This window comes from Platalea leucorodia (assembly GCF_965183815.1).
Source record: "Platalea leucorodia genome assembly, chromosome: 2".
In the NCBI taxonomy this organism is placed as follows: Eukaryota; Metazoa; Chordata; class Aves; order Pelecaniformes; family Threskiornithidae; genus Platalea; species Platalea leucorodia.
This window is the reverse complement of record NC_138824.1, coordinates 45,758,712-45,781,811: the sequence shown is the minus strand read 5'-3', so window position 1 is coordinate 45,781,811 and position 23,100 is coordinate 45,758,712. Positions and strand designations below refer to the sequence as shown.

General features: G+C 40.3%; 2 protein-coding genes across 2 annotated transcripts in view; both read right to left on the bottom strand.

Moving 5' to 3' along the window:
- The window catches only part of LMO7 (LIM domain 7), a gene marked incomplete at its 5' end in the record, with an annotated part of 132,681 nt that extends 130,953 nt beyond the window's left edge, over positions 1 to 1,728 (bottom strand). Inside the window, one exon of the mRNA XM_082304989.1 lies at positions 1,660 to 1,728. Coding sequence (XP_082161115.1) covers positions 1,660 to 1,728 — 69 coding nt within the window. The remainder of the gene's footprint in view (positions 1 to 1,659) is intronic.
- Positions 1,729 to 8,002: 6,274 nt separating this feature from the next.
- Positions 8,003 to 23,100, bottom strand: part of UCHL3 (ubiquitin C-terminal hydrolase L3) — a 44,683-nt gene continuing 29,585 nt past the window's right edge. The window contains exons 6-8 of the mRNA XM_082337204.1: positions 12,159 to 12,234; positions 9,578 to 9,636; positions 8,003 to 8,293 (exon numbers count right to left, since the gene is read on the bottom strand). Of these exons, the coding sequence (XP_082193330.1) occupies positions 8,210 to 8,293; positions 9,578 to 9,636; positions 12,159 to 12,234 (219 nt within the window). The 3' untranslated portion in view covers positions 8,003 to 8,209. The remainder of the gene's footprint in view (positions 8,294 to 9,577; positions 9,637 to 12,158; positions 12,235 to 23,100) is intronic.

Sequence of the window (23,100 nt, the reverse complement as noted above, 5' to 3'; positions counted from 1 at the left end):
TTCTCATACAACAACGGAAATGGTTGGTCTTGGCTTTTTAATCCATCCGGATTTAAAAAGCAGAGAAACACAACAGACTCTCTGAAACACAAACCTCATTTCATAGGGAAGTAAACATTTACATTTTCCTTCAACATTATGGAATTCTTAACATCCTGTTTATCAATACCTTCAGGTTTTTAAGTTACTCGATTCACAATAAAACGCTTCTCCAAGCAGTGAGCTTAAAAGTTACTTTAAAATGAGAACAGCTTTTACGTATCAGAAACAAAGTGTAGCCAGACAAACTAGATGGGGAAGGGGGGAGCTGAACGTACTGTTTTTCCGCTACACGAACAGTGCACGCTTTGCACTTCCATCGCTTTGCTGGTCCTCCCATGTGCCACTGGCAGGCACAGCGGGAGCCTTCTGCAGGAACGGTACAACCAGCCAGCATCAAATGAAAATTAATAATTAAAACAAATCCCCAAACCCTTAAAATAGGATTTTCGAAGGTGACGTTACATCACCTTAACGAAACGATTTAAAGTAAGCTTTGCCAATTTAAAGAAAGCAATGCAAGAAATGGATAGGCGAGAGGGGAATGCTTTAATCACTCACAGCTAGCTCTTACAAAATTGACGCCGGGGGAAGCCAGGACTGCTTTAGTCACCTCCGTTCACGGATGGCACTTAGAGAATTGACACTTGTGGAAGTCATTTGAGATACCCTCGCCTACGGTGCTCTCGGTTCAAAATTTTCAATAGATTTTAAGCACTAGATGTCATCGTTTTCCAGAGGAAACAAAGAAGCCTGGACTTGGGTCTTGGGAAGTTTGCAAAGACGGGGGGTAAAAAGTAATGAACAGCCTTCTTTGAATATTGACTCTGTTGAAAGTTGCTGGAATAGCGTTTCTGACGCCGTAAGGTTCACCTTGAGCGAACGGGTGCGAAGAAACACGCTGAAGCTATTCAGCTGCTGAAATACACACGGGCCCGCGCGCTAAAGCTCCTCATCCAAAGCACGCAGTGACGCTAAGCGAGGCTGCCCCGTCCTTCCAACGCCTCCCAGAGCACCTTCCGCGCCACCAGCCCCGCTGGGCCCCGACCCCGCCACGCAGGTAGGCCGGCGGGTACCCCCGCCAGCAGCCCCTCTCCCCGCGCGCCAACGGCAACGCGGAAAACACAGGTGCTCGCAGCAAGCGCCGTGTGCCGTCAGACGCTCGTGTTTAAAAATAGGAGAGAAGAAAATGACTGTAATTTCAGGTTACTCTCTGTCCTGAGCGCTTCTGAGACAGGAAGGAGCGCCTTTAATTCAGACTGCCTCAGAGCGAGCGCTAGAAAAGTAATTTAGAAGACGGCAAGAGATTATAAGCCTTAATGACAGGAGGGCAGCCCCACCAGCCTTTAATTTGGATTTTGGGGAGGGGGGGGGCGTTGGCGATACTGCAAAGACCGATCTCTGCAACCCTGCACGGTACCTTCTGAACACAGCAGCCCGCAGCTGCCGAGCAAGAAACAAAGTTTGGGAGCCGCGTCCCCGGCGCTGCTGCCCGGCGACGGGGCCGGGGCGGGGGGGGAGCCACCCGGCGGCGTCCCCCCGCCTCGGCCCCGCGGGGGTGCAGCGAGACCCCGGCCGCGGGTGGGGGACGGGGGGCAGAAGGACGGAGGGACGCCTCACCTCTACCCATCGCTGAGCTTCGGCGAAGGCCGCCTGGCAGTCGCCCTCCGCCTCCTCTCTCCCCTCCATGGCCGGCAGAGCGGGCGGGCGGGCGGGCGATCCTGCGGCGGGCCGGGGCGGCGGGGAGCAGCCGCTGTCATGCAGCTGCCTCCTTTTAACGCTCCCCGCGCCGTCTCCTCCCCCTCCGCCTCCTCCCCGCCGCGCTCCCCCTCCCGGGAGCTCGCTGGCGCTCGGCGACCGCAAGAATGCGAGGGAGCCGCTGGCTGTGAGGCAACCCCGCGCCCCGCCGGGGCAGCCGGACGCCCGGGAGGGGCTGCACCCCCCGCGGCTGCGGCGGCGGCGGCGGCGGCGCCCCTCGCCCTCCCGCTCGCCCGCTGCCGGCGGCTCCCGCCCCGGCGCATACCAGGAATAGCTGGGGACAATCGCACCTTTCAGGGCCGGACACCTCCGCCCCGGCCCCCGCCACCTGCCGCCCCCGCCCGGCCGGGACCAGCCTGCGGCGGGGCGCGGGAGCCCCGGCCCGGGCCGGCTCCCCCAGCTCCTCGCCAGCGGGTCCTCCCTCGCAGCCATCCACGGCGCCGTGAGCCGGGGGGCGGGAGGGGGAACGACTCCGCGCCCTTCCGCAGCCTCGTCCCGTTTGGGGACGAAGTTAGGAGCCGTTTCCACTGCCTCGGAAGAGATGAGGGGCCCACGCTTTGAACGCTTCTCACGCAAAATGACCGAAGCAGAGATGCGTGGGGCAGAGCGGCGGCCGCGCAGCTCGGCCCCTGCGCGTCCCGCCCGCCCGCGGGGCCCTCTGCGGCAATTCGGGCTTCGCCCACGGTACCCCCGCCACCTGCCCGTTGCTTTATTCCACTCGGGTCTCTGCCCCCGACACACCGCAACAAGTTTCTTCGTGACCTCGCCGCTCCCCACGCTGCCCGGCGCTCGGGCCCGGCGCTGAGGCCCTGCCGTTCCCAGGGTGCGGCCATTCCCAGCCCCGCTCCTCCTGCGGCCGCGGGGAGGCCGTGCGGGGCCCCGGCCCCACTCGGGACCGCAAACACGGGGCGAGGCGGGAGGAGGCTGTGCCTCGGCAGCGCTTCTTCCACCCTGAGCTGGCCGCTCCGGCTGGAGCCGGGACAGCAGGTGTGCTGACAAACACAGCAAAACCCTTTCTTCCAGTACGGGAGCAGACAGTAGACACGTTCAGAGGAGAAAAAGTAATGAAATACCAGGAAAAAGAGACATTTTCTGGAATATTCATGCACAGCAGTAGGGGTTTTTTGAAAAAAAAAAAAAAAAAAAAAAAAGTATTTCCTTTTAACACTGTATTTAGGATTATCTTTTTCTACTTGAAGTGTTAGTAACATTCTTCTTTCCTTATCATCTAAGCAAAACTGAGTTGCTGCACACATCTTCTGCTTGTATGGCCCAGGGCAGAACACATCCTGAGATTTTTTTAAGGACTACTGAGAAAAAGACAGCTTAAAATAATTTGTACTGCGCACACATTAGCTTCTCCTAAGCTGTTTACTTGGGAGCGCATCTTATTTCTGCTCTGTAAACAACCTTCTTGGAACAGGAGAGAAGGTTTTAGGAGAGCAATTCCGCACGCCAGGAAGCTGTTGGCCATCAGTTTCTGCAGCAGACGGGAATTCGTGTTAGTGGCGGTACCCAGAGGAAGGGAAACCCAGTGACGCTGCCTGAAATAAGTTCCACAGGAGATGTTTGCCAGTCATTAAAAGTTACAAATCCATAGAAATTATGTCGTTAGCTCCTCACAGTGGTATGATTTGAGACATCTATGCTATAGAGGCGGTGATGAATAAAACAATAATCAAAGCTATAATTTTGAATTTTTTTCCTACTCCTTTCTCCTGCTCCAAGGCAGATCAGCCACAAGACCAAATACAGATGAAGAATCTGCCCTTTTCGTGAGTGGGAAGCCTGAGCATCAGAAAACAACCCTCTCATCTCACTATTCAGCATTCATGACTACAAAGGCTAAAAAAAAGTCTAAATAAAGCGTGTATGTGCCGCTGCTGCTGCTGGCTGACATCACTTTGCGTTAACTGTCATTAACAAACATTTTTCTGGAGAACTACTGCAGCCTTTCCCAGATTTTTAAGGTCTGCCTTTTCATTTCATATAAAAATATGATGCTTGTCCCTAAGTAGGAGGAAGTAACTATGAGTACTATAAAAGTTTAAATTTATTTGGGAATAAAATTCTATGAAACAGGTTTCAAAAGGTCATGTTTAAAAAAGTTTCCAAGTTCTCACTTACTTCTGGCTGTTTTATTTCACTTAATGGCAAATCAAATCACTTCTCTTGTGAATCACGTGTTTAATATTTTAGATCAAATAATTCAAGTAATCCGAGTAATCAAGTAATTTGATTAAATCCTCCTTTTAGTAAGGTGCATGGACCACAGCAGCTTTCAAGTCAAAGTTATTCACTGAGTAAAAAAAGTTCCAACAAGTAAATTTCTTCCTCAAACTGAATTTTAAATCAACTGTCACAGATAATTTAACTATGAGAGCCCAAACATCCAAAATAGTTGAATATTCCTTTGTGCGAACAAGGTAAGTCACCAGATTCCTAGATCAGAAAAAGCCTACGTATACCAGATATGACTGCTAATTGTTGGTGTCAAAAGTAGCAAACATAATATTGTTCTACTCAGCAACTGTCTGTGCTCCCAGGGATAAGTCAAGCAACAGTTTATGTCATATTCTTTTCATAGAGAGTTCTACAAATATTTGATACAATAATATTTTCTACCCAGGCAGGCTTCTTCTCTTAAGGAAAGACATTTATTTTTTAAAATGTGGGCTGTTAAGTGTGTTTATTTTCTAAAACTTACATTTCAGTGACAGAAAGCAAGAAAGCACTTCTTTCTCCTTCTTTCCTTAACTGAATCATGCAGCCATGATTGAAAGGAAAGGGCATTGTACTGGTTATTAAACTCTTACGGTTTCTCAATAAAATGCTTGTAATAACATGGGAAAACTTACACCAATATACTTAAAAGAGCTTGAACAATCCTGAGTGCTTAATAGCACACCAACTCCACTCAGCTAAAATTAATATAAGCGCTGAGCATGCATCATCACTTCACTCCTACATGCACCATTTCCATAAGATGATACGTAGGGCCGGCCCAGACTGCAGGAGCTGAAGATGGATTTCCTGGCAGTCACTAGCGCCACATGCCTGTGGCCAAACCATGCTCCACACAAAGGTGGCGAGGCTCTGGCAGGGCTGCACAAGTTTGGAAATACAGCGTTGTTTTCCCACGGAGCTTGAGCTCGTAAGCACAGATCGTACAGATAAGGCAACGTCTGCATGGGCATGGCAGAGCCAAAAGCAGCGTGTGGCTCTGCAGGGCTCGTCAGCCCCTGGTCAGGACCTTGCTGGGCTACACGAGTCAGCCAAGTGTTCGTACCTCACTCCTTGTATCCAAGTTATACGGGTTCTGTCAGTGCCAAAGATAGATATTCCAGCATCTTGTAGGTCCTTTTACTTCCTGTGCTCCTGTTCAGTTTTGGGCCCCTCACTACAAGGACATCGAGGTGCTGGAGCGTGTCCAAAGAAGGGCAATGAAGTTGGTGAAGGGTCTAGAGCACAAGTCTTATGAGGAGAGGCTGAGGGAGCTGGGGTTGTTTAGATTGGAGAAGAGGAGGCTGAGGGGAGACCTTATTGCTCTCTGCAGCTACCTGAAAGGAGGTTGTAGTGAGGTGGGGGTCGGTCTCTTCTCCCTAGTAACAAGTGATAGGATGAGAGGAAACGGCCTTAGGCTGCACCAGGGGAAGTTTAGGTTGGACATTAGGAAAAACTTCTTCACCAAAAGGGCAGTCAGACATTGGAACAGGCTGCCCAGGGAAGCGGTTGAGTCTCCATCCCTGGAGGTATTTAAAAGACGGGTAGACGTGGTGCTCGACGACGTGGTTTAGTGGTGGACTTGGCAGTGCTAGGTTAACGGTTGGACTCAATGATCTTAAGGGTCTTTTCCAACCTTAATGATTCTATGATTCTATGATGGTTACCAATGCCTGTGACAAGCATGAGCTTACAAGCTCTGGAAAGCTGTTACACTGTAGATGTTAGGCGAGACAGTATTTCTGCAGTGCAGTCGTTCAAACTTTCAATCTACCAAGGGACCGTGCCGTGAGCAGATACAGTTCAGCAGAAAAACTGGTGCACTGCTCTTCCTTTGTCATCTCAAACTTTTGGGAACCTTTCCAAAAGCGATGTTCACTAAAAAGTACCATCTTATATATTAATAAACCAGAAATTAACACTGAAAGTAAAACAAAACAGAAGGAAACCTTACCCTGCAGGACAACCGATTTGAAGACTACGTAAAAAACGCCTAACAAAACTATCATATTGCCAAAATACTAAGAATTCTTAGAAATAAGTTTTTATGTAAGATTCAAGATGTATTTTTCCAGTGTGACCATGAAAAATCCCACTCCAAGTTTATTATTCTAACCTTGATTTCCTTTGTCATGAATTCACTTAATCAGTCCTCAAACTCAATTAAAGCTCCAGTTCTGAAGTGATTTTGCAATAAACAATTGCACAAAGACAGAGCCCCTCCATTTATGACCTAAACCCACCAAAATCTTCTGAACATTGAAGAGCATGTATGGTGTGAATATTTCCCTAAAGCAGACAACTGATGCAGCTCGTTTACCAGCTGTGAACTGCACTTGCACTTCCTCTCCTTCCTCACCCTCCTCCCTACCCTAAAAGCACCTTATCTATATTAACTATGGCTTATTTTAAATGTAATCCTCCAAGTCACCTTTAGCATAAAATATGTGATATCCCAATTAAATTGTGACAACTTTTATTTGATTTTTTCTGGTATTAGCAGGAAGATAATGCAGCTGCTTTAGTTACTAAAGCCTTCAATTTTTATTTAAAAGAAGTTTCAGGGCATTACTAATGAGCATGGCAACATAAAGCAAGTCTTAACGATACTGCATTTTATTGGGGTGAAAAAGTGCTCAAAAATAGAAGCTCATTAGTGTTGTTCTTCCCCCTCACTTTTCCAACCAGCTCACATATAGGAAACAGACTCTTGTTGTTAGCAGACTCTCCAGGTGACATGTTTTAGACAGACACTCTGACTTTTTCTTTAGAGTGCAAAAGATGTTCTTAAGTGATAAGACAGACTCCCGGGCCTCTTTCTTTTCTATAAAGAAGGAAAACTCTGCCAGATTGCTTCTGGCATAACCCCATTTGTTTTTCCTGCAATGACAATTGATAGAGAATGAAAGCACTCTGGGACACGGAGGGTTCAGTTTCCTTCAGCAGCGGTCTTGATTGGAAGCAAATCTGAATTATTTCACTTCAAAGTAACAAATAAGGAATATTTTTTTGAAATGTCAAAAACATGCACATTAACCAAAACCAACCTTCACAAGAATCCTGAAGCGTAAGATTGCTTAAAAAAACCCCCAAAACCCAACAAAAAAAAAAACCCAACAAAACCCCAAACCAACCAAATTGTTACTAATTCAAGTGTAGAAATTGGTCAACAGTACCTTAAGATCCAGTGGGTGGGGTGGGAGGGATGGCACAGGGGAAGGGTATCACATAGCATTCAGTAATGCCACCTGACAAACTTACAAGAGATATTCCTAAAGGGGAAAAAAAAGTATATGACCATCATGGCTATCTTAAAATCTATAGTCTGTTTCTGTTCTTGTTACACAAAACTTCATTACAACAATCATTACTTTTCTATCACTTATTTCAGTTAGGTGAGATACTTCACATTGCTGTATTCACCTGCGTGTGCCCTCTGCAGTTCTACCATTTGAACTAGCATTAATTACTACTGTGGCTTTTCTGGGACAAAAATCCATGTAGCTTTTCGACATAGACAGATAGCAGACACTGGTTTAACTAAAGCTTTTTGACAATTTATTAACATTATCAGGCTTGAGAAACAAAATTAAGTTTTATTCAAAATGTGAAGATTAAGATAATTTTAAAATGTTAGTGCTCACCAACAATAAGAAGAAACAGTCCTTTTCCTGCCTTTTTTTCTTCCATATATTTATTTATAAATGATGCACTGAAAAAAATGTCTTTGTCTTTTGCGTCACCTGCAAAAGTTCTTACAAGATTCTTGTATCATTATAATTAAAAGATGGAGATAGCCTCGTATTTCAAGTTTTTACCCATTAACAAACCCCATAATCCACTCAAAATGTTATCTGTGAATGATACAAATGATAATCCTGTTCTGAACTAGCTCATCATTATTATGATGAAATATCACAGACAGTAATTCCCAAAACTTTTAAGGGGGTGGAAGGGGAAAAACCCACCACGTAGAAGTTTTGCACAAAATGCATGCGTGTATATAAATACCCAAAGTTGCTTTAGGAACAAGCAGCAAGATATAGCAAGGACAAATGCAAAGTTTATTCCACGTGTGCTACAATTAATCAACATGTTAGGGAAGTATCAAAATTTGTACTATTAACATATGGCAACAGTTTTATTGTTACAATACATTGCAATAGATTAGCCCCACTGGAAAAGGCTTTTAAGCTGCAGACAGTGCAATTGCATTAAATCTTAATTCTTCTGGGTCACGTTCCATGAATTTCTTGCAAACTTCTATTGCATCCTAGGGAAAGAAGTAAAAAAACAAAAAAACAAACAAAAAAACCACTATAAATCATGCTTATTAAAAAAAAAAACCCACAACTGAAATATGAAGATATGCTTTATACAATCTATGCTCAAAATGGATTTTTCCATAAAGGATTACTAAATAGTGTGACAAATCTACATAAACTGTATTTCTGATCTAAGTTACCACTATTCAAGAGTATTTACAGTGCTCATATGGGCAACATAAGAGAGCAAAAATTTTATGCAGAACCTTAGCAACAATGACTTTTTGTGACTGAATATTACTTTGTGCAACAGATGTGTCATTTGTCTGACTTTCTAAATGCATCTGTGCAGTTTGCCTTTACCAGTACTGCTGTATTCAGAAATTTTTCCTTTGTCTCAAGATGAATCTAAGCTGTGTGGGGTAAGTGAAAGATTATAAGTAATTCCTTCATCTAGCTTTAGGGTGCAATCTGGAGAACACATGTTATCAGTAAAACAAAAAAAGCCACATATGAAGAAAGGAAAGCTTTATCCAGCTTCTCCCCCTGCCCAAACAAGCACAAATTATATGCAAACTTTACAGACATTAGTCTATGCTACTAAACTAGAAAAGGTTTTGTTTGGTTGGTTTTTAGTTTCTCTGGTTTCTTCCTTTTGTAAAGCTAATCCAGTCTGAATACCATAAAAGTCAGATCTATGCATTGCCTCCTCTCAGCTTCAACTTCGCATCATTCTGTGGGGATGACAGTTTATGCTCCCAATTCAGTGTATTCCTTTCCAATTCATTTCTCAGCTAAACACCTCCTGACACAAAGAAGCACCCAAAAGAAGCCACAAAACTGGAGAAGAATGATTATTAGCAAGTGTCAGAAAGGAAATCAACTTCTGTCTAGCACGGCACCTATCAAACTATAGCTAAACCAAAGGAAAGAGAATGAAAAATTATCCTAAGTTTTCCATCTGATGACTTCATCTCGTGTGCAATTTGAAAATCTCAGCACAGAAGAAAAGTAAGTCTGATCTTCTGTTATGGTCAAACCCTTCTGACATTTCTTGTTATCATGCTATGATACTCTGTCATCCAGAGTCACAACACGAGCATTCTGAAATACCTATTTTAAAACTGAGTAAACCTAATTTTGTCTCACCATCCCACTCACTCTATTCCTCATCCAACCACAAATATAGCAAGACTTTTGTATAAATATTTTTACAAATATTTTTTATAAATTTTGTGGAAATATAGCAAGAATTTTGCATAACACCATTTAAGAAGGTTTTCTATTCCTACCTCTAAAAAAGAATCGTCGCTAGTTTCCCCATGGTTTATTGGAAATGGCTTGCGCCCATCTGTTGAAACACAAAGGAGGATTGAACAACACATTTATAAAATCAGAAAAGCTTCATTTTTCCAGTTAAATCTATTTGAACAGATTTTTTGCTCTTCATTTACAAAAATGCTACCTCATTTTTCATAAGAGAATCACACATGCAGCGAGCTATTCCCTGGTCTCTCCTCCACTGCTGACTGCTTCAACAGATATCATTACCTACAGTCTGTTACATTAAAAAAAAAAATCCAGTCGAAACAATGAAATACTTCTTAATATTTTATTTGAAAACTTTATAGGTTGCAGTTGTTTTAGGGCTGGTATAGTACTTCAGTTTCTCAAGTAGAGAAGAACAAGTTCAACTACGCTTAATGGATTTACCCAGACAGACAGCTGTACGTCTGTGGTCTTTGACAGCTGTGATCAGGGACTCCATGACAGAACAGAATACCAAACCCACCAGTTTGAAGAGTCTGGCATAACTGAAATGTTACTCTCATTTAAAATAAATAAGCAAACAAACCCTATAAGTATTAAGTACTTTCAGACATTTAAAAATGGTTGCTATAGCGAATTATTTTTTCTCCCATTTGGAATATAATAATGCTATCATTCTCAGCAGTTTAAAAATACTTTCATTCATAGAAACATGTTTCAGGTTACTTGTGAAAAGCTATGAGAACATATGTCAGGATATCCTACGTATTTGCTAGACCAAATTCCCTTTCAGCTCTGTCCTCCCTTTTAAAGACTTTTCTCTCCCCAAAGATTCCATCGAAGTTGACAATACTTCCAAACTACATTTTCCATAACAACTAAAAATAGATTCGATGTTAGAAAAGTTTTGGATTTACATGAACAAGAGGTTGTTCATTATTGTAACAACCATGATTGAAGATACAACAATGCAAAACCCTCAGAATGTGCCAGGGAAACAGAACTGAATGCCCTCTACTGTTCCAAGCTAAGTTTGATTCGATTTTTTTTTTTTTTTTTTAATACATCTTGGCAGAACAGCATTTTAATTTCATGTGCCTATAAATAACGTGTTTTCTATGGCAAAAACATCATAAGCATTTAACATCCATGTGCTTCCTTAGCATTTTCTGCCTGCCAAAGCCCACATGCTGGCCACAGTGACTGAAGCCAGTGAATCAATTGAAAAACCTTCTCCCATTTTCCTACTTTTAAGTGTTTTTTGCTTTCTTCCGCTGGTACAGAGAGAAGTTATTTTAAGAACAAAGGAAATAGTAGTATTGGCATTCCACTGTACAGTGGCGCTAAATGCCTTTTTTTTTTTTTTTCTTTCTTTTGTTTAAAATCTAAGCAAAAAATTCAAGTGGGTTTTATCTTGCATTGTATTTACGGAAAATAGCTAAACATGGTAATCAAAGTCTGTAGTGTACTTTTTAAGCAGAGCAAATTAATGCACAATGAAAAGGTAACATGGAAATAGTAGCACACAACTAAAAGAAGAGAGAGCCATCCATCACGCCTTGAAATTTAGAGTCATAAAATATTTATATTGCATGCTACAGTAGTTGCTTCACTATTTGATCTAGTTCACTGACAGATGTACAGCACCATAAAAACACAGAAATGTGTGCCTATTGTTCATGACTTACGACTGATAATACCCCTTAGATCACCTTAATATTAACATAAGCACTTCTTATATACCGCTTATGCTCCAGGTTATGATTAGTTGTCACCTGTTAAGGGCATTGCTTAATTACACGTTGATTTTCAGAAGATGAACATGTTCTCACCATAAAATACTGCAAAAATTATGTTAGGAAGGACCAGTGACTTGCAGTCTTTAAATCCTGATATATTTGCTAGTTGTCTGAAGCGCCTGCAGCAAAACCTAGTTGCCCAGCAACATGTTTAAAATTGGAGTCATTAGAGAATATCTGAGCAGAACTTGGTGCTACACAATCTGAAGAGGGGGAAAAAAATAGCTGTAATTCAGCAAACAGAGACTACTGTTTTACAGTTAACTGTCTAGTGACCACAAAAAGGTAGAAGAAAAAATAACCAGCCTGTAACAAATGCGTTGCAGAATGTTAGTATCTGCCAGTATCCTGACTACGTAATTTCAGTTTAAACTGTATCACGCTATTTAATAATAAAGCTAACACTTCTGAAGTGGCATACAGTTCATTTATTAATTCCACAAGCAATTCAGAGACATCAGTATAACAGTACTTTCCTCTCTGAAACTTGGAGCGTTCATCAGTTCTTTCTTGCTTCCTGTCCTTGTAAATCATAAAGGAAGTTTAGAGGCAGTCCAGTATTCTGTACCATTTAACCTTAATAGGAGGGAGTTGAGGGAAGGAGAATCCAAGAAAACAATGGGAAGAAGGCTGCAACTGTTTGGCAGACACCCCCACCCCCCCCCCCCCGACCTTATGATGCAGTTGAAAAGAACCTAAGCCCTACATTACATCAAGTAATCTCTCTCAAACCTTGATAGTTAACAATATTACTATTTGTATTTGTTTCAAACAAATGGAGAGAGCAGATGAAAAGTGTTCTTACCCAATTCATAGAGATGACCACCTACATTAACTAATGCAATAAAGTGAAGATCTACTTTTTCATCTATACTTGGTGCCTGCAAGACAAAACAAAACAAAAAGAAATTGTGTTCACTAAAACTCTCATCACAGTATGATTAATGAGAACATATCATCATAATATGCAAAACACCTGGCCAAGAGGAATCACATGTTAGAAGCACATTCGGGATCTATACAGAATGGCAGAAGTCACACTGCAGAACGTTTCGGAATATAAAGAAGCTTTCTGAAATGCACAGATCAGTAAGAATCCTTTCAGTAAAGTATCTGGAAGTACTTCCAATTATAGCTCTACATAAAAGCTTTATTTTTCATTACTGAATTAGAAGTAGTATCAGCTCATATGCATTAACATTAAAAATAGATATTCATATAAATAGCAACTCCTTCACTAACCCATCTCCCACAAAGTGATGCAGGGCTGAACTCTAAACCTGTAGTATTTTAAAACCAAAAATATTCACTTGGTCAAAATAATTTTTTCCTCGTAAGCCACATATACTACAGTTAACCTGTTCCCTCTTCACAGGCAGTCCAAAGAAACAGTTCACACATCTTAGGTGGGGAGTAAGGAAAATAATCAGAGGTGCCTAGACTGAAATTTCCAAGTGGCATCATACCAAGAAAGGACTGAAGTGCAGTGACAGCATCAAGTGACATGACATAAAAAATGGTTACAGTTGGTAAAGATCTATCTAGCCCAGTACTATATTGCCAACTACAGCAAGCAAAAGCTTCTTCAGAAGAAAACAGCATGCACAGCATGGTACTCTGCCAGCACACATTCCCAGCATCCAGTAAGCAGCGGTTTTCGAGCTTCTGAGCCAGAAGGTGCATCACCACTGTTGTGTTCAATAACAATTGATGGTCTTATTTCCTCATCAATCTGCCCACTCCACATCTGAGCCTTGATCCACAATTTAAGAAGATACTGTTTGAGGGAATGGGAAAAAGCACCTCAGTTTTTCCTAAATTATCAATAATCTGACTTCTATGAAAATATATTTCATGTAGCTTTCTTCCATCTTGTAATTACCATTAGCCTTATGTGAATTTCTTGAAGCACCTCAAAAATCTAAGAATTTGCCAGAGACAGTTAGAGTGTAAAATAGTTGTAAAATGACCTTACAGTTGTGTCATGTTTTCAAGACTGGGTTAAAAGTTTCCTTCTTCCTGATGGTTGCGAAAAAAGACTTTAGAAGATTCTCTAAATTGAAGAAATGTAGCAAACAACCAGAGCAATAAAGCAAAGGACAAGAAGTCACCCTAAGTCCTTCAATACATCAAGAACGCCAAAGAAGCCAGCATTACAGAGAAACTGCCAACAGCTTACAGAAATTCTATGTAGCAAGCTCAAAAACGAAAGAGAAAAACATAACAAAACCCCACACAACCTCCCCTCACTCTCATTTGAAATTTGTCTCCATAACCAGTTTAAAGTGTGAAAGGCGTGAGTACCCTGTTTCATCTCTGTTTCAGAGGACCTGGAATGGAGAAAGAGCATTTCTGCCGCTGAAGATGAGGCAGCTATCAAAGAGGCGAGAGGACCTTTCCACCAGAACTCCAAGGACTCTTTTTCCCTTATGGCATAAGTGAATTGCCTTTGAGAATTTTGCTTTACAGAAGGCCAGAGACAGGGCTTAGAAAAGAGAACCAAGCAGAACAAGCTGCCTCTAGAGTTTGGCTACTCCAGTTGTAAACTTCCAAGGACCACAGGTTTCTGTAACCTCCTGAAAACCGCACGAGACGGTAGCCGACAACCAACAGGAATAACAACAAGGCGCCATCGATCAACCAACAGTTTAGTGGCATCTAAACCACGGTGCTACAAAAGTGTGCAGGCAGGCAAAGCTGAGAGTCCTTGCCAAATCCCACATTGCCACCTAATCCCCATGTAGGACAGGACTTCACGGCTTGTTCACTTACTAATTAAACCTACCAGCTGGAAAATCTGGGCTTAAGGAATTTCAGGGTTAGGGGAAAGACTACTGCCAGTTAGTCTCACTTTAGGAAGGAAATGGCTTAGCATTTAAAAGCTCGCATCTGAACATACGCTACCTGGGCTCAAATTGACATTAGCTAGAAGAGCTCAAAGTATCACTGTTTCAGAGGACTTTGAGATGTTCAGGATTTGGTTTTGATCACATTTAGAATGAAATACAGTTGTCCCTTTGACCATTTTGAGGGTTGTGTTCCTTGCCAGCTTCTAATAAACTTCTCTTCTATAGAGGGACGCTTGGCATGCTTGGAATGCTAAGCCTATACACAGTTAGAAGATGGATAGGGAAGCCATCAAAAAGAGCATGGTTAACTTTTCATAGAATTTACTGGAAGACAGTGCTGCTCCTATAGAATCCTGCTGAGTTTTTGTACATGCCTAATCTAAATAATGTGCTTCCATTCAGTGCTATTGCCACAACCCATGAGAAATGTTTTTAATTCCCCAACCTCATAGAAAGAATGAAAGTGCCACGCCATTATTAAAGTTTCTACCACATGTTCTCATGTAGACAGTCTCCTTCCCTTGTGATTTCTTTTAATCTAATGTAGATAGTAGTAAATCTACTACAAAGTAGATCTGTTACATTTCTTGAAAAATTAGGATTTCAGTCATTTTTGACAGACAATTATTTGCATAATCATAAGCACAGAGAAACAATAGGGTCTGAATAGTCAAGATGACCTAAAACTTTATATTATAAAAGTCTATTGGTTATGACTTAGGCAAACAAGTAACTGGATCAAACTTTCCCAATGTGATGGATCTGAATCAAAATCCTCCCACCCCTCCTTCAGGACAAAAAAAAAAGACATCCATTGCATATGTGTGCATGCGCGCGCACACACAGACACACACAGAAAAAGAAGCCTAGTCAGGCCAATATCTACTTCACTGGTAACCTCTAGAAATTCTAACACTTGAACCAGAAGATTTTAAATTTCAAAGGAATGGAAAGAAGAGGGAATGTCAGCTTCAGGGAGATGTCTTTTGTGGTCTCCTTGAAAAGCTACACCTTTGGCCAATTTTTCAGCTTTTAATGAACAGTCTGTGTGAATGCTTAAAAGACAAGAGAACCTAGTTTAGAAGGCTGCCTGCATGTTCATCACTGGGTAGTGTTTTCAGAGCAATTAGAGAGCATTTTCTCTTGATTACTCTTCTTATCAAAGACCCTGTAATATCAACATCAGTCAGAAGTGTTGGGATGACCTGTTCCTTTGATTTTTTCACTTAGAAGCCCACTCAATGTGCAAAAGGAGACAGCAGATTTGAATGACCACATGTATGAAGCACAAGGAAGGAGCAAGACACAGCAGTCTAAACAAGATGATTGTCTAACCAGGATTTGGAACTAACCTCTAGGATTCAAGACTCATTTTTCAAGTCTTCTGAAGAGCTGTAGCACTCTGTGAAAGAAAATTTGTATTTCTTTCCCATCCAGAAAAGACAGAAAGAGGACAAATACCGGTATCTTGAGGCTTATGCTATAGTTTCAACCTTAGTATAAGAAATAAGTTTTGGTAGCATGGGTTAGTGGATATCACTTTTCAAATTTATCTCTTCAAAAGAAAAAAACAAAACAACAACAAAAAAAAACAACTGAAAAACAATGACCAGTAGACTTGAAACTGATTTGAAGAGGAAAAATGCGAGAAGTTCAGCACTCAAACTGATGGTTCTGAGAACATCTTCTCAGTTGTATTTTGTTCTCAAGGTATTGAGATAATGCTCAATGATAATACAGCATATCTTCATGAATACCCAGTCTCATGTACAAAAGTGACAGCGAAGGTTGTCATGCTCTCTAATCTTGGATACCACAGTAAAAGCGCCTAGATAGAATCATAGAATCATTTAAGTTGGAAAAGACCTTTAAGATTATCAAGTTCTGATTTTTCAGAGGATTTGACTGCCTTCTCTGCTAACCTGGACATTCCGATTAAATAATTAATGAAACAGCACCTCTACATTTCTTCCATTCTTCACTAGCAGAGTTCCAATCAGCGATTTTTAGAATAGCACCTCCCACAGTTTTTAGTGTACAAATGGTTAACTCTTCCTACTCCCTCCTGTTGTATTGAGAAATTCCTTGATTTTACCTTTCACCACTGCATGCTGCCCTCTCCTCATGAACTACAACAGTCGTCTTTCTTGTTGTTGCACTAACCTTCAGAAACTCAATGGTACACCCCTTATATCGCTGTTTTCCCAATCATATCAGCTAGTCTAATAAGGTATATTTCATCACCTAAACAGTTTATCTTGCTAATGCCCTTAGGCCATTATCCCAATCTAAAAGTCAGTATTCAACTTTCATGCATTTGAAATCTTTTGGTCTTCCACTGTTGCTAACTTAGAACAAACCTGTTTGCCAAATTTGATGTGCAACTGGTTTCTTTTCCCCAAAACTGCATTTCTGGGACAAACACACAATTGGCGAAAAAAAAATCTGTCTTGCTCTCATGGACATACTGAACAAGTCCTTACCTCATCCTGCTTAAAATTTATTTATGAAAGACCACATTATAAAAACAGGTTCAAAGTTACATGACAGTCTTCAGGCAACTTCTTCCAGCTAAATCTTCTATTTTTATTATTTCCTTACACTTGCTCTTGAGAGAATGGAGTGAAGCACAAAGTCTCACAAACCAGTTTAGTAGAATGCTTTGCATTACAGGTAGTGACTGGGAAAGAAAAAAATACCACTTGTCTTAAGTCAAGAAATTGGCATCAAGAGTATGTCGGGTTCTGGAAGAAGACCCGTCAAGACTGATAAGGAAAAGACAATTTTGCAGAACCTTTCAGATGCATCCAAATGAAAGATCATGACAAAAGTAACTGACATCTAAGAGAGGAAAAAAAAAAAAACATTAGGCGTTTAACTACACAATTTCACTCACATGGAGTTACAAGAAGCCAAAGAAAAACACATTCAAAAATGAAGTTTACACAACTTTAGAACATTAGGTATGGCTTGGATTCAATAGATTTTGGAGTAAAGGGGAAAAAGTGATGCAATTGCTATTGGGTAGATTAGGCATTTGTGTAATTTCCATTTTGAGGCATGGAACATGCTTGGGCAAATCTACTGTGTAGGCCTGTGAAAGGCATTTGAATCCTGGTTAAAATACTGCAATTAAAATAAAGACCACTGAAATTATGATCACAAGTTTCAGCAAGATTATTTCTGGCTCATTCTCACAGAACAGTGACATCTCTATTCATGCTCAACATACTGAAGTGAGTTTACAGTATTTGAAATGCTCTGGAGTTTCACAGTTGAACATACATAGCTAATTTAGATCAAGGTATCCCTTGTCCAGAATAATGAAAAAGAATTTCTGTAAGAAAGGTGCTGAGGGACTGTCTTGAGTGCTGACCCAAGAACAGACAAGAAGTTCCTTCATTAAACATTGCCTTATGTATTTTTCTACGATGCTGTCATGGTAGACAAGCTGTCTCAAGCTTATTAATTCTTATGTCCCCAACTATAGCTAGAACATGCACGTGTCAGGTGAAGTACAATTCCAAGCTGCAGGACAGTAGCATCTGATTTTGAACAGGAGAATGTCAAACAAGAAGGTGAAATTCAGAGATGGGCTCTATCGATGACCAGAGTATCTGGGTAGAAAATGTTTATACAAACACAAATCTCCCTTTAGATCCATGAACAAGAGGTATTATTCAGCAGTATGCTGCTCTAAATAGGTATTTCTTGTTTGTGTTTTTTTTTTTTTTGAAGAACAGAAACTTTAGTCTCACACAGAAAATAAATGGGAGGAAAAAAAGAGCATGTTTTCCAACTTGAGAAGTGTACGAAAGAAAAAAGAATTAGGTGATTAGCTTGACATATAAAAGGCAGCAAAATGATCCTAAGGCAAGCAGAGATGCTAAACTAAAAGAACAGATGAGCTGGAAGAACAAGAGATCATTACAAGGACTGAGGAAAAGTCAACATTACTAATGATGCATGCTGTTACCTATAGCTTAAAAATTTGCCACATCTACTGCAACTTATCAGGTTTGCATAGAACATTTCTGAACAATATTTTCGGTATTTTTTTTTTCTATTATATGTTCTTAACTCATCTGGAGACCTTATCTAAGAAGTCAAGGAAAGCTTTCAAGTAGGAAAATTGTATTTATTCTCCTTAAATAAAACCAGTCTCCCATCATTAAGACTTTTGCTCTTAATTTTGAAACAATTTATTTTCTGTCTGTCAATGTTTAAGTAGTAGAAATGTACTTAGAACTACAAGAAAGTTCAACTGTATTTTAAACACAATATACAGGATGTTTGCTCCCCTCCCTTAAATTTAAGTGCATAGGTTTCTTAGTAATAGCAATAGTAGAACATTTTCATACAATGCTGAGACCAATTCAGCTTCTTTGTACATCTAGTAGAATGATCGGAGCTGTACTTGTTGAAGAGCATTGACAGGACAAAACTTGAAGGACAAGGTAGTATTTATTATCAAGCCAGCTGAGACAGCTTTAATCCCCAAAATGCTGTCTGTTTTTTTGCATATTAAACTAATTTACATTTAGTTTGTATGTTCTTGAATCCTCTTGGAAAGGCATGGTATACAAAAGTGTGAAGACAAGAACAATATTTTAGTAACCAATAAATATCAGACTGTATCGTATTCCATGATAAGTCTTTGCATATAGGACTTACAATTTTTATCTGTCAGATGGAGATAGTCAGGATCTCAGTGGAGTTAACGAGTAATATTTTAAAACTATTTTTAGTGGCAAGCTTCTGTTTTGCCAGATACAGTTGTGTTGAAGGCCACTTATTTTTTGAACATTTTCACAGCAAATGCTCACTGCTAATGGATGAGGAGCTGTTTTTAGAAATTTTCTGAAGTAAATAAGACTCTCAACTTGCCAACAGTGGTTTTCTATTATAATCACAACAGATTATGCTGTAATGTCCATCCTTGGATAAGTCATGGTTTATTTAGTGTTGAAGTAAACTCATGGTCAATTAATGTTTTTGTTCTAGGCAGGCACACTCAAGCTCAAGTCTTCCTCAATAAGTCTTTTCTTAACAACAAGCTTATATAGGTCATATTAATACAAGATCCCAGTTTCAAATTACAGAAATATGATGTAGAATTTTCCAAGTTTTGCTAAACAATCAAAAAACTCCCCAGGTAAAATGTCAGAGGTTTGTGAATTTAAATGGCATAAATATTAAATGGGGGGAGGAAGCATGAGTTGGGGAGAACTTAACTCTGTGCTTAAGTCCATGCCTCCTCAAATCCCAAGGTATTTAACTAGTTCCAAATGATAACATCACAAATGTTTCATTACAGTTCTGAAGATTACAAGAGAGCTAGATACTTAAAAATAGCAATTACTATTCACATAAAGAGAAAGGAGTCTGGGAAAAGGTCTCATCTTGAGATTCTTATCAGGATAAGAATGTAAAAGCTGTAAAGAAATGGAAGCATTCTAACACTAATTTTTAATAGCAATAATACATTAAGAAGGATTTCCACATCTAGAAATACAGATCTGTAAGAAAAAGGAAATTATTTGGACCACAGTCAGAATACTTATTTCACCTCAGTAAAAAATCCACATACCTCAAAAAAGAATTTCTAGTAACGTAGGTGAAACACGGGGTCATTACCAAAGAATGTTAAAGACAAAATCACTGTCCCAATTTTGCTTTTGAGACCATTCACTTCTACATATCAAGATTTTTTCTGTGTGTACTAAAAGTGTGATCACTCCTTAAATGCAGGATGAAATAGCACTAAACCATTCTTTCAGTTTACTGTTTCTGATGGTAGTCATGACACAGATTAGAAATACTGGCTATTCTGTGTATGTAATTTTTTTCTACATTTTCAAGATATGTTTGTGCCCTGTGAGTGAAGAAAGATAAAGGTGTAAGTATGGTATTTGATGATAAGCTTTTACTTATTAGAATGTCTTCTCCTTCAACTAGAATGTCTACAAACTGGATAAAGAAACAGATGTCAAGTGAGAAAGTAAGCCAGCCCCTTGGGATTACAGGAAACATTTCATCTTTACTGAAATACCCAGGGACCATCAAGCAAGACTTAGAATGAAAGAGAAGGAGACTAGGTTTAGGATATGAGAACATAAACCAGGTCTCAAACACAGAAGAAATAATATCATGTGACAAAGAACTAGAAGCCCCTTGGTTTAGCACATCCAAATGAAAGATCATGAAGATGAGGTGAAAAGAAGAGGCTGGATGTGGAGCCTATGGCGAAAAAAAAAGCCACTTCATGAAGGGCAAACTTCATCTATGCTTTGAAAATGATTTGGCACGTGTATTGAATCAAAAATACCTGGACAGCAAAGCATGGGGTGATGTACTTTTGCTGTCCGACATGGGGGAAAGGAAAAAGAAAAAAATAAAAAAAAAGGGAAGAAAGAAATCCTAAGAATGGTTGAGAAAAGGCCCCAACAAAAAATGATGCCTTGAAGACCGGAGTTACATGGCAGAAGGCCAGTCGTGTCAGAGTAAGAAAAGACTGAAGATGGACTACACTTACAACAGAATGAAGCCCAACAGATGGAAGGCGTATCAAGGGCCGCCAACGACGAAGACGGATTGACGGACTGGTAGCCTTTGCAGGACCTACATGATTACGTTTGGCCCAGGAGAGGGATGCAGAGTGACACAATGGTGAAGCCTTCGTTCTGCTGTGGCTAACCTGAGGCTGCGATGAGGATGGTGGTGAAGACAGCGAGGACGATGACGACTACATAAACATTAAAAAAGAACATACTTAGCCCACTTACTTAAACTTGAAGTAACATACCTAAAAAGGCAACTGCAAAGATGTCCACTATTTATTATACTGTCCTTTAGCTGATCAAATCTAGACAGATAATAATCAAGAACATGTTGAATTTGAATGAGAAGACAAAAGAACAATGAAAATAAGCAAAGACATGGTCCAAATCTGATGTTTATCACCAGATAAGCTAGAGGTTATTCACACCCAGTGAACTTCATAATATGAACACAAGTTAACTGACTCATTCAAGAGACAGACTGTTGGAAAGTGAGGAGGGAGAGGATTTAAGTATCATCTCGTAGAAGAAATAGTTGAGAACAGAGAGTGATCACTTTTATCTACAGCTACAAAAACTGTAAGCAACAGTTCTTTGGTAATTTGGGAAAGCTAGGTTGTGCTACTCTGGGATTTAAAATGAATCAAGTAACTACTGTAACAGAACCCAGAGTTTCTTTACTGTTCCATGTCTTAACATAAAAGGAAAGCAAAGGAAAAAAGGAAGCTTACCGTGGTGAGGTATGCAACTTCCTAAGTTTTTCACCTATTCTTCTAAAATAGCAGGCCAGTGGCAGTATTGCCATTAACACTCAGGATCTCTTTAGTATCCGTGGAAGCAGTAGGACTATGTTAAACCATTCAAATTGTTACTATTAGAAGAAAGACCACAGAAGTATTAAAAATGACTCTCAGCTGCAGCTGACAAAGTTACAGTAAATATATTAAGACCAGAAAGGACCATTGTGATGATTTAGTTTCGATCTTCTGTCCCACACAGGCCACAGGACCAATCAAGTTCAAGTTTTGTTTGGATCAGAACATACTCACAAAACAAAACCAAACTTTCAAGCTTAACAGTTTTTTTACTGCTGAAATAAATGAGAACAAGTCAAGATTTCCCTCAGTCCTGTCTATAGCTACAGAGACAGTAACATTTTCAAACAATTTACTAAATACGTTAGTGCTAAATGAAAAGGCAATCTTTCTACTCCCACTTGATGATATGAACATGGAACAACGGATTACATTAGTTCATCTGGCCATGATGTCAAACCAGAGGCTCACCTTCAGCTTATCACCCACCATTACTTTTTCGTCTCAGTTCACATAAAAATCCCCAATGTCATCTTCAGTCTTTCAGAGAATCCCTCACCTTCTGCCAGGAAATAAAGTGTATCTTTTGTGCTAATTACATAGCTTTTATTTGGCCTCAGAAAAATACTCTTTTGCTTGAAGCTAACCTAAAGGGCAGTCGAGATTGTCCTGTGTTGATGTCTTGTGCTTTACTATCTCTTAATTTTACACCGCCTGTAGGTTTTGAGGTGTATTTTATGTTGTCTTCCGTGTCACTGATGCAAGTCTTTTAACAGTACAGGTCTTAGAACAAAACCCTGCAGAGCCCCACTAGCAAACAAAACTTCCTCATAGATAATACTCCACGTAGCTGCACTGAGACCTGCCAGCTGCTTGTGAATCCATTAAAGTTTTGCAAGCAGAATAGAAACTGCAGTTCCTTAAGATATGTCCCACATTATGCAACTCAATGGAACAATTCTCGTAGACTTCAAAATCCAAGCATTAGATAGCTTCTCTGAAAAAAATCCTTTTCATTCTGTTTAATCAATGCATAAGTGCGAGTCAAAACCATTCATTTTCTTTCTATTATTTTGGAAGCAATTCACTTTCTTTCCCATTCAATTTTAATTTTTTTTCCTTTTCCTATCAAGAGTGGGACAATTCATTTGTTCTTTCTGCTCCCATATTCCTGACCTTAAAGAACAAAGACAGGGATAGGAATTCATCATGAAGAGCAAGCACCAAGTACAGCAGAAACTGTAGAGCTCAGAGATACGCATGGAGTGTTATCAAGTCTCATAACCTGTCCAGAGAATAGAGTTTTTCACAGGTTTCGGGGTTTTTTTTTTCAGTTAGCTTCTGATTTTCAAGTATTCTATTCCAACCCTAAATCTCAGCAGCTCCACATAAAAAGAGGACAAAACCAGAAAACCTCCAGACCCAAAATGTAACTATATGAAGAAAGAACAACTTAGGAGTGACAATACTTCTAAGAGTCAGAGAAGCTTACAGGAGTTTAATGGCTATTATACTTCATCTGC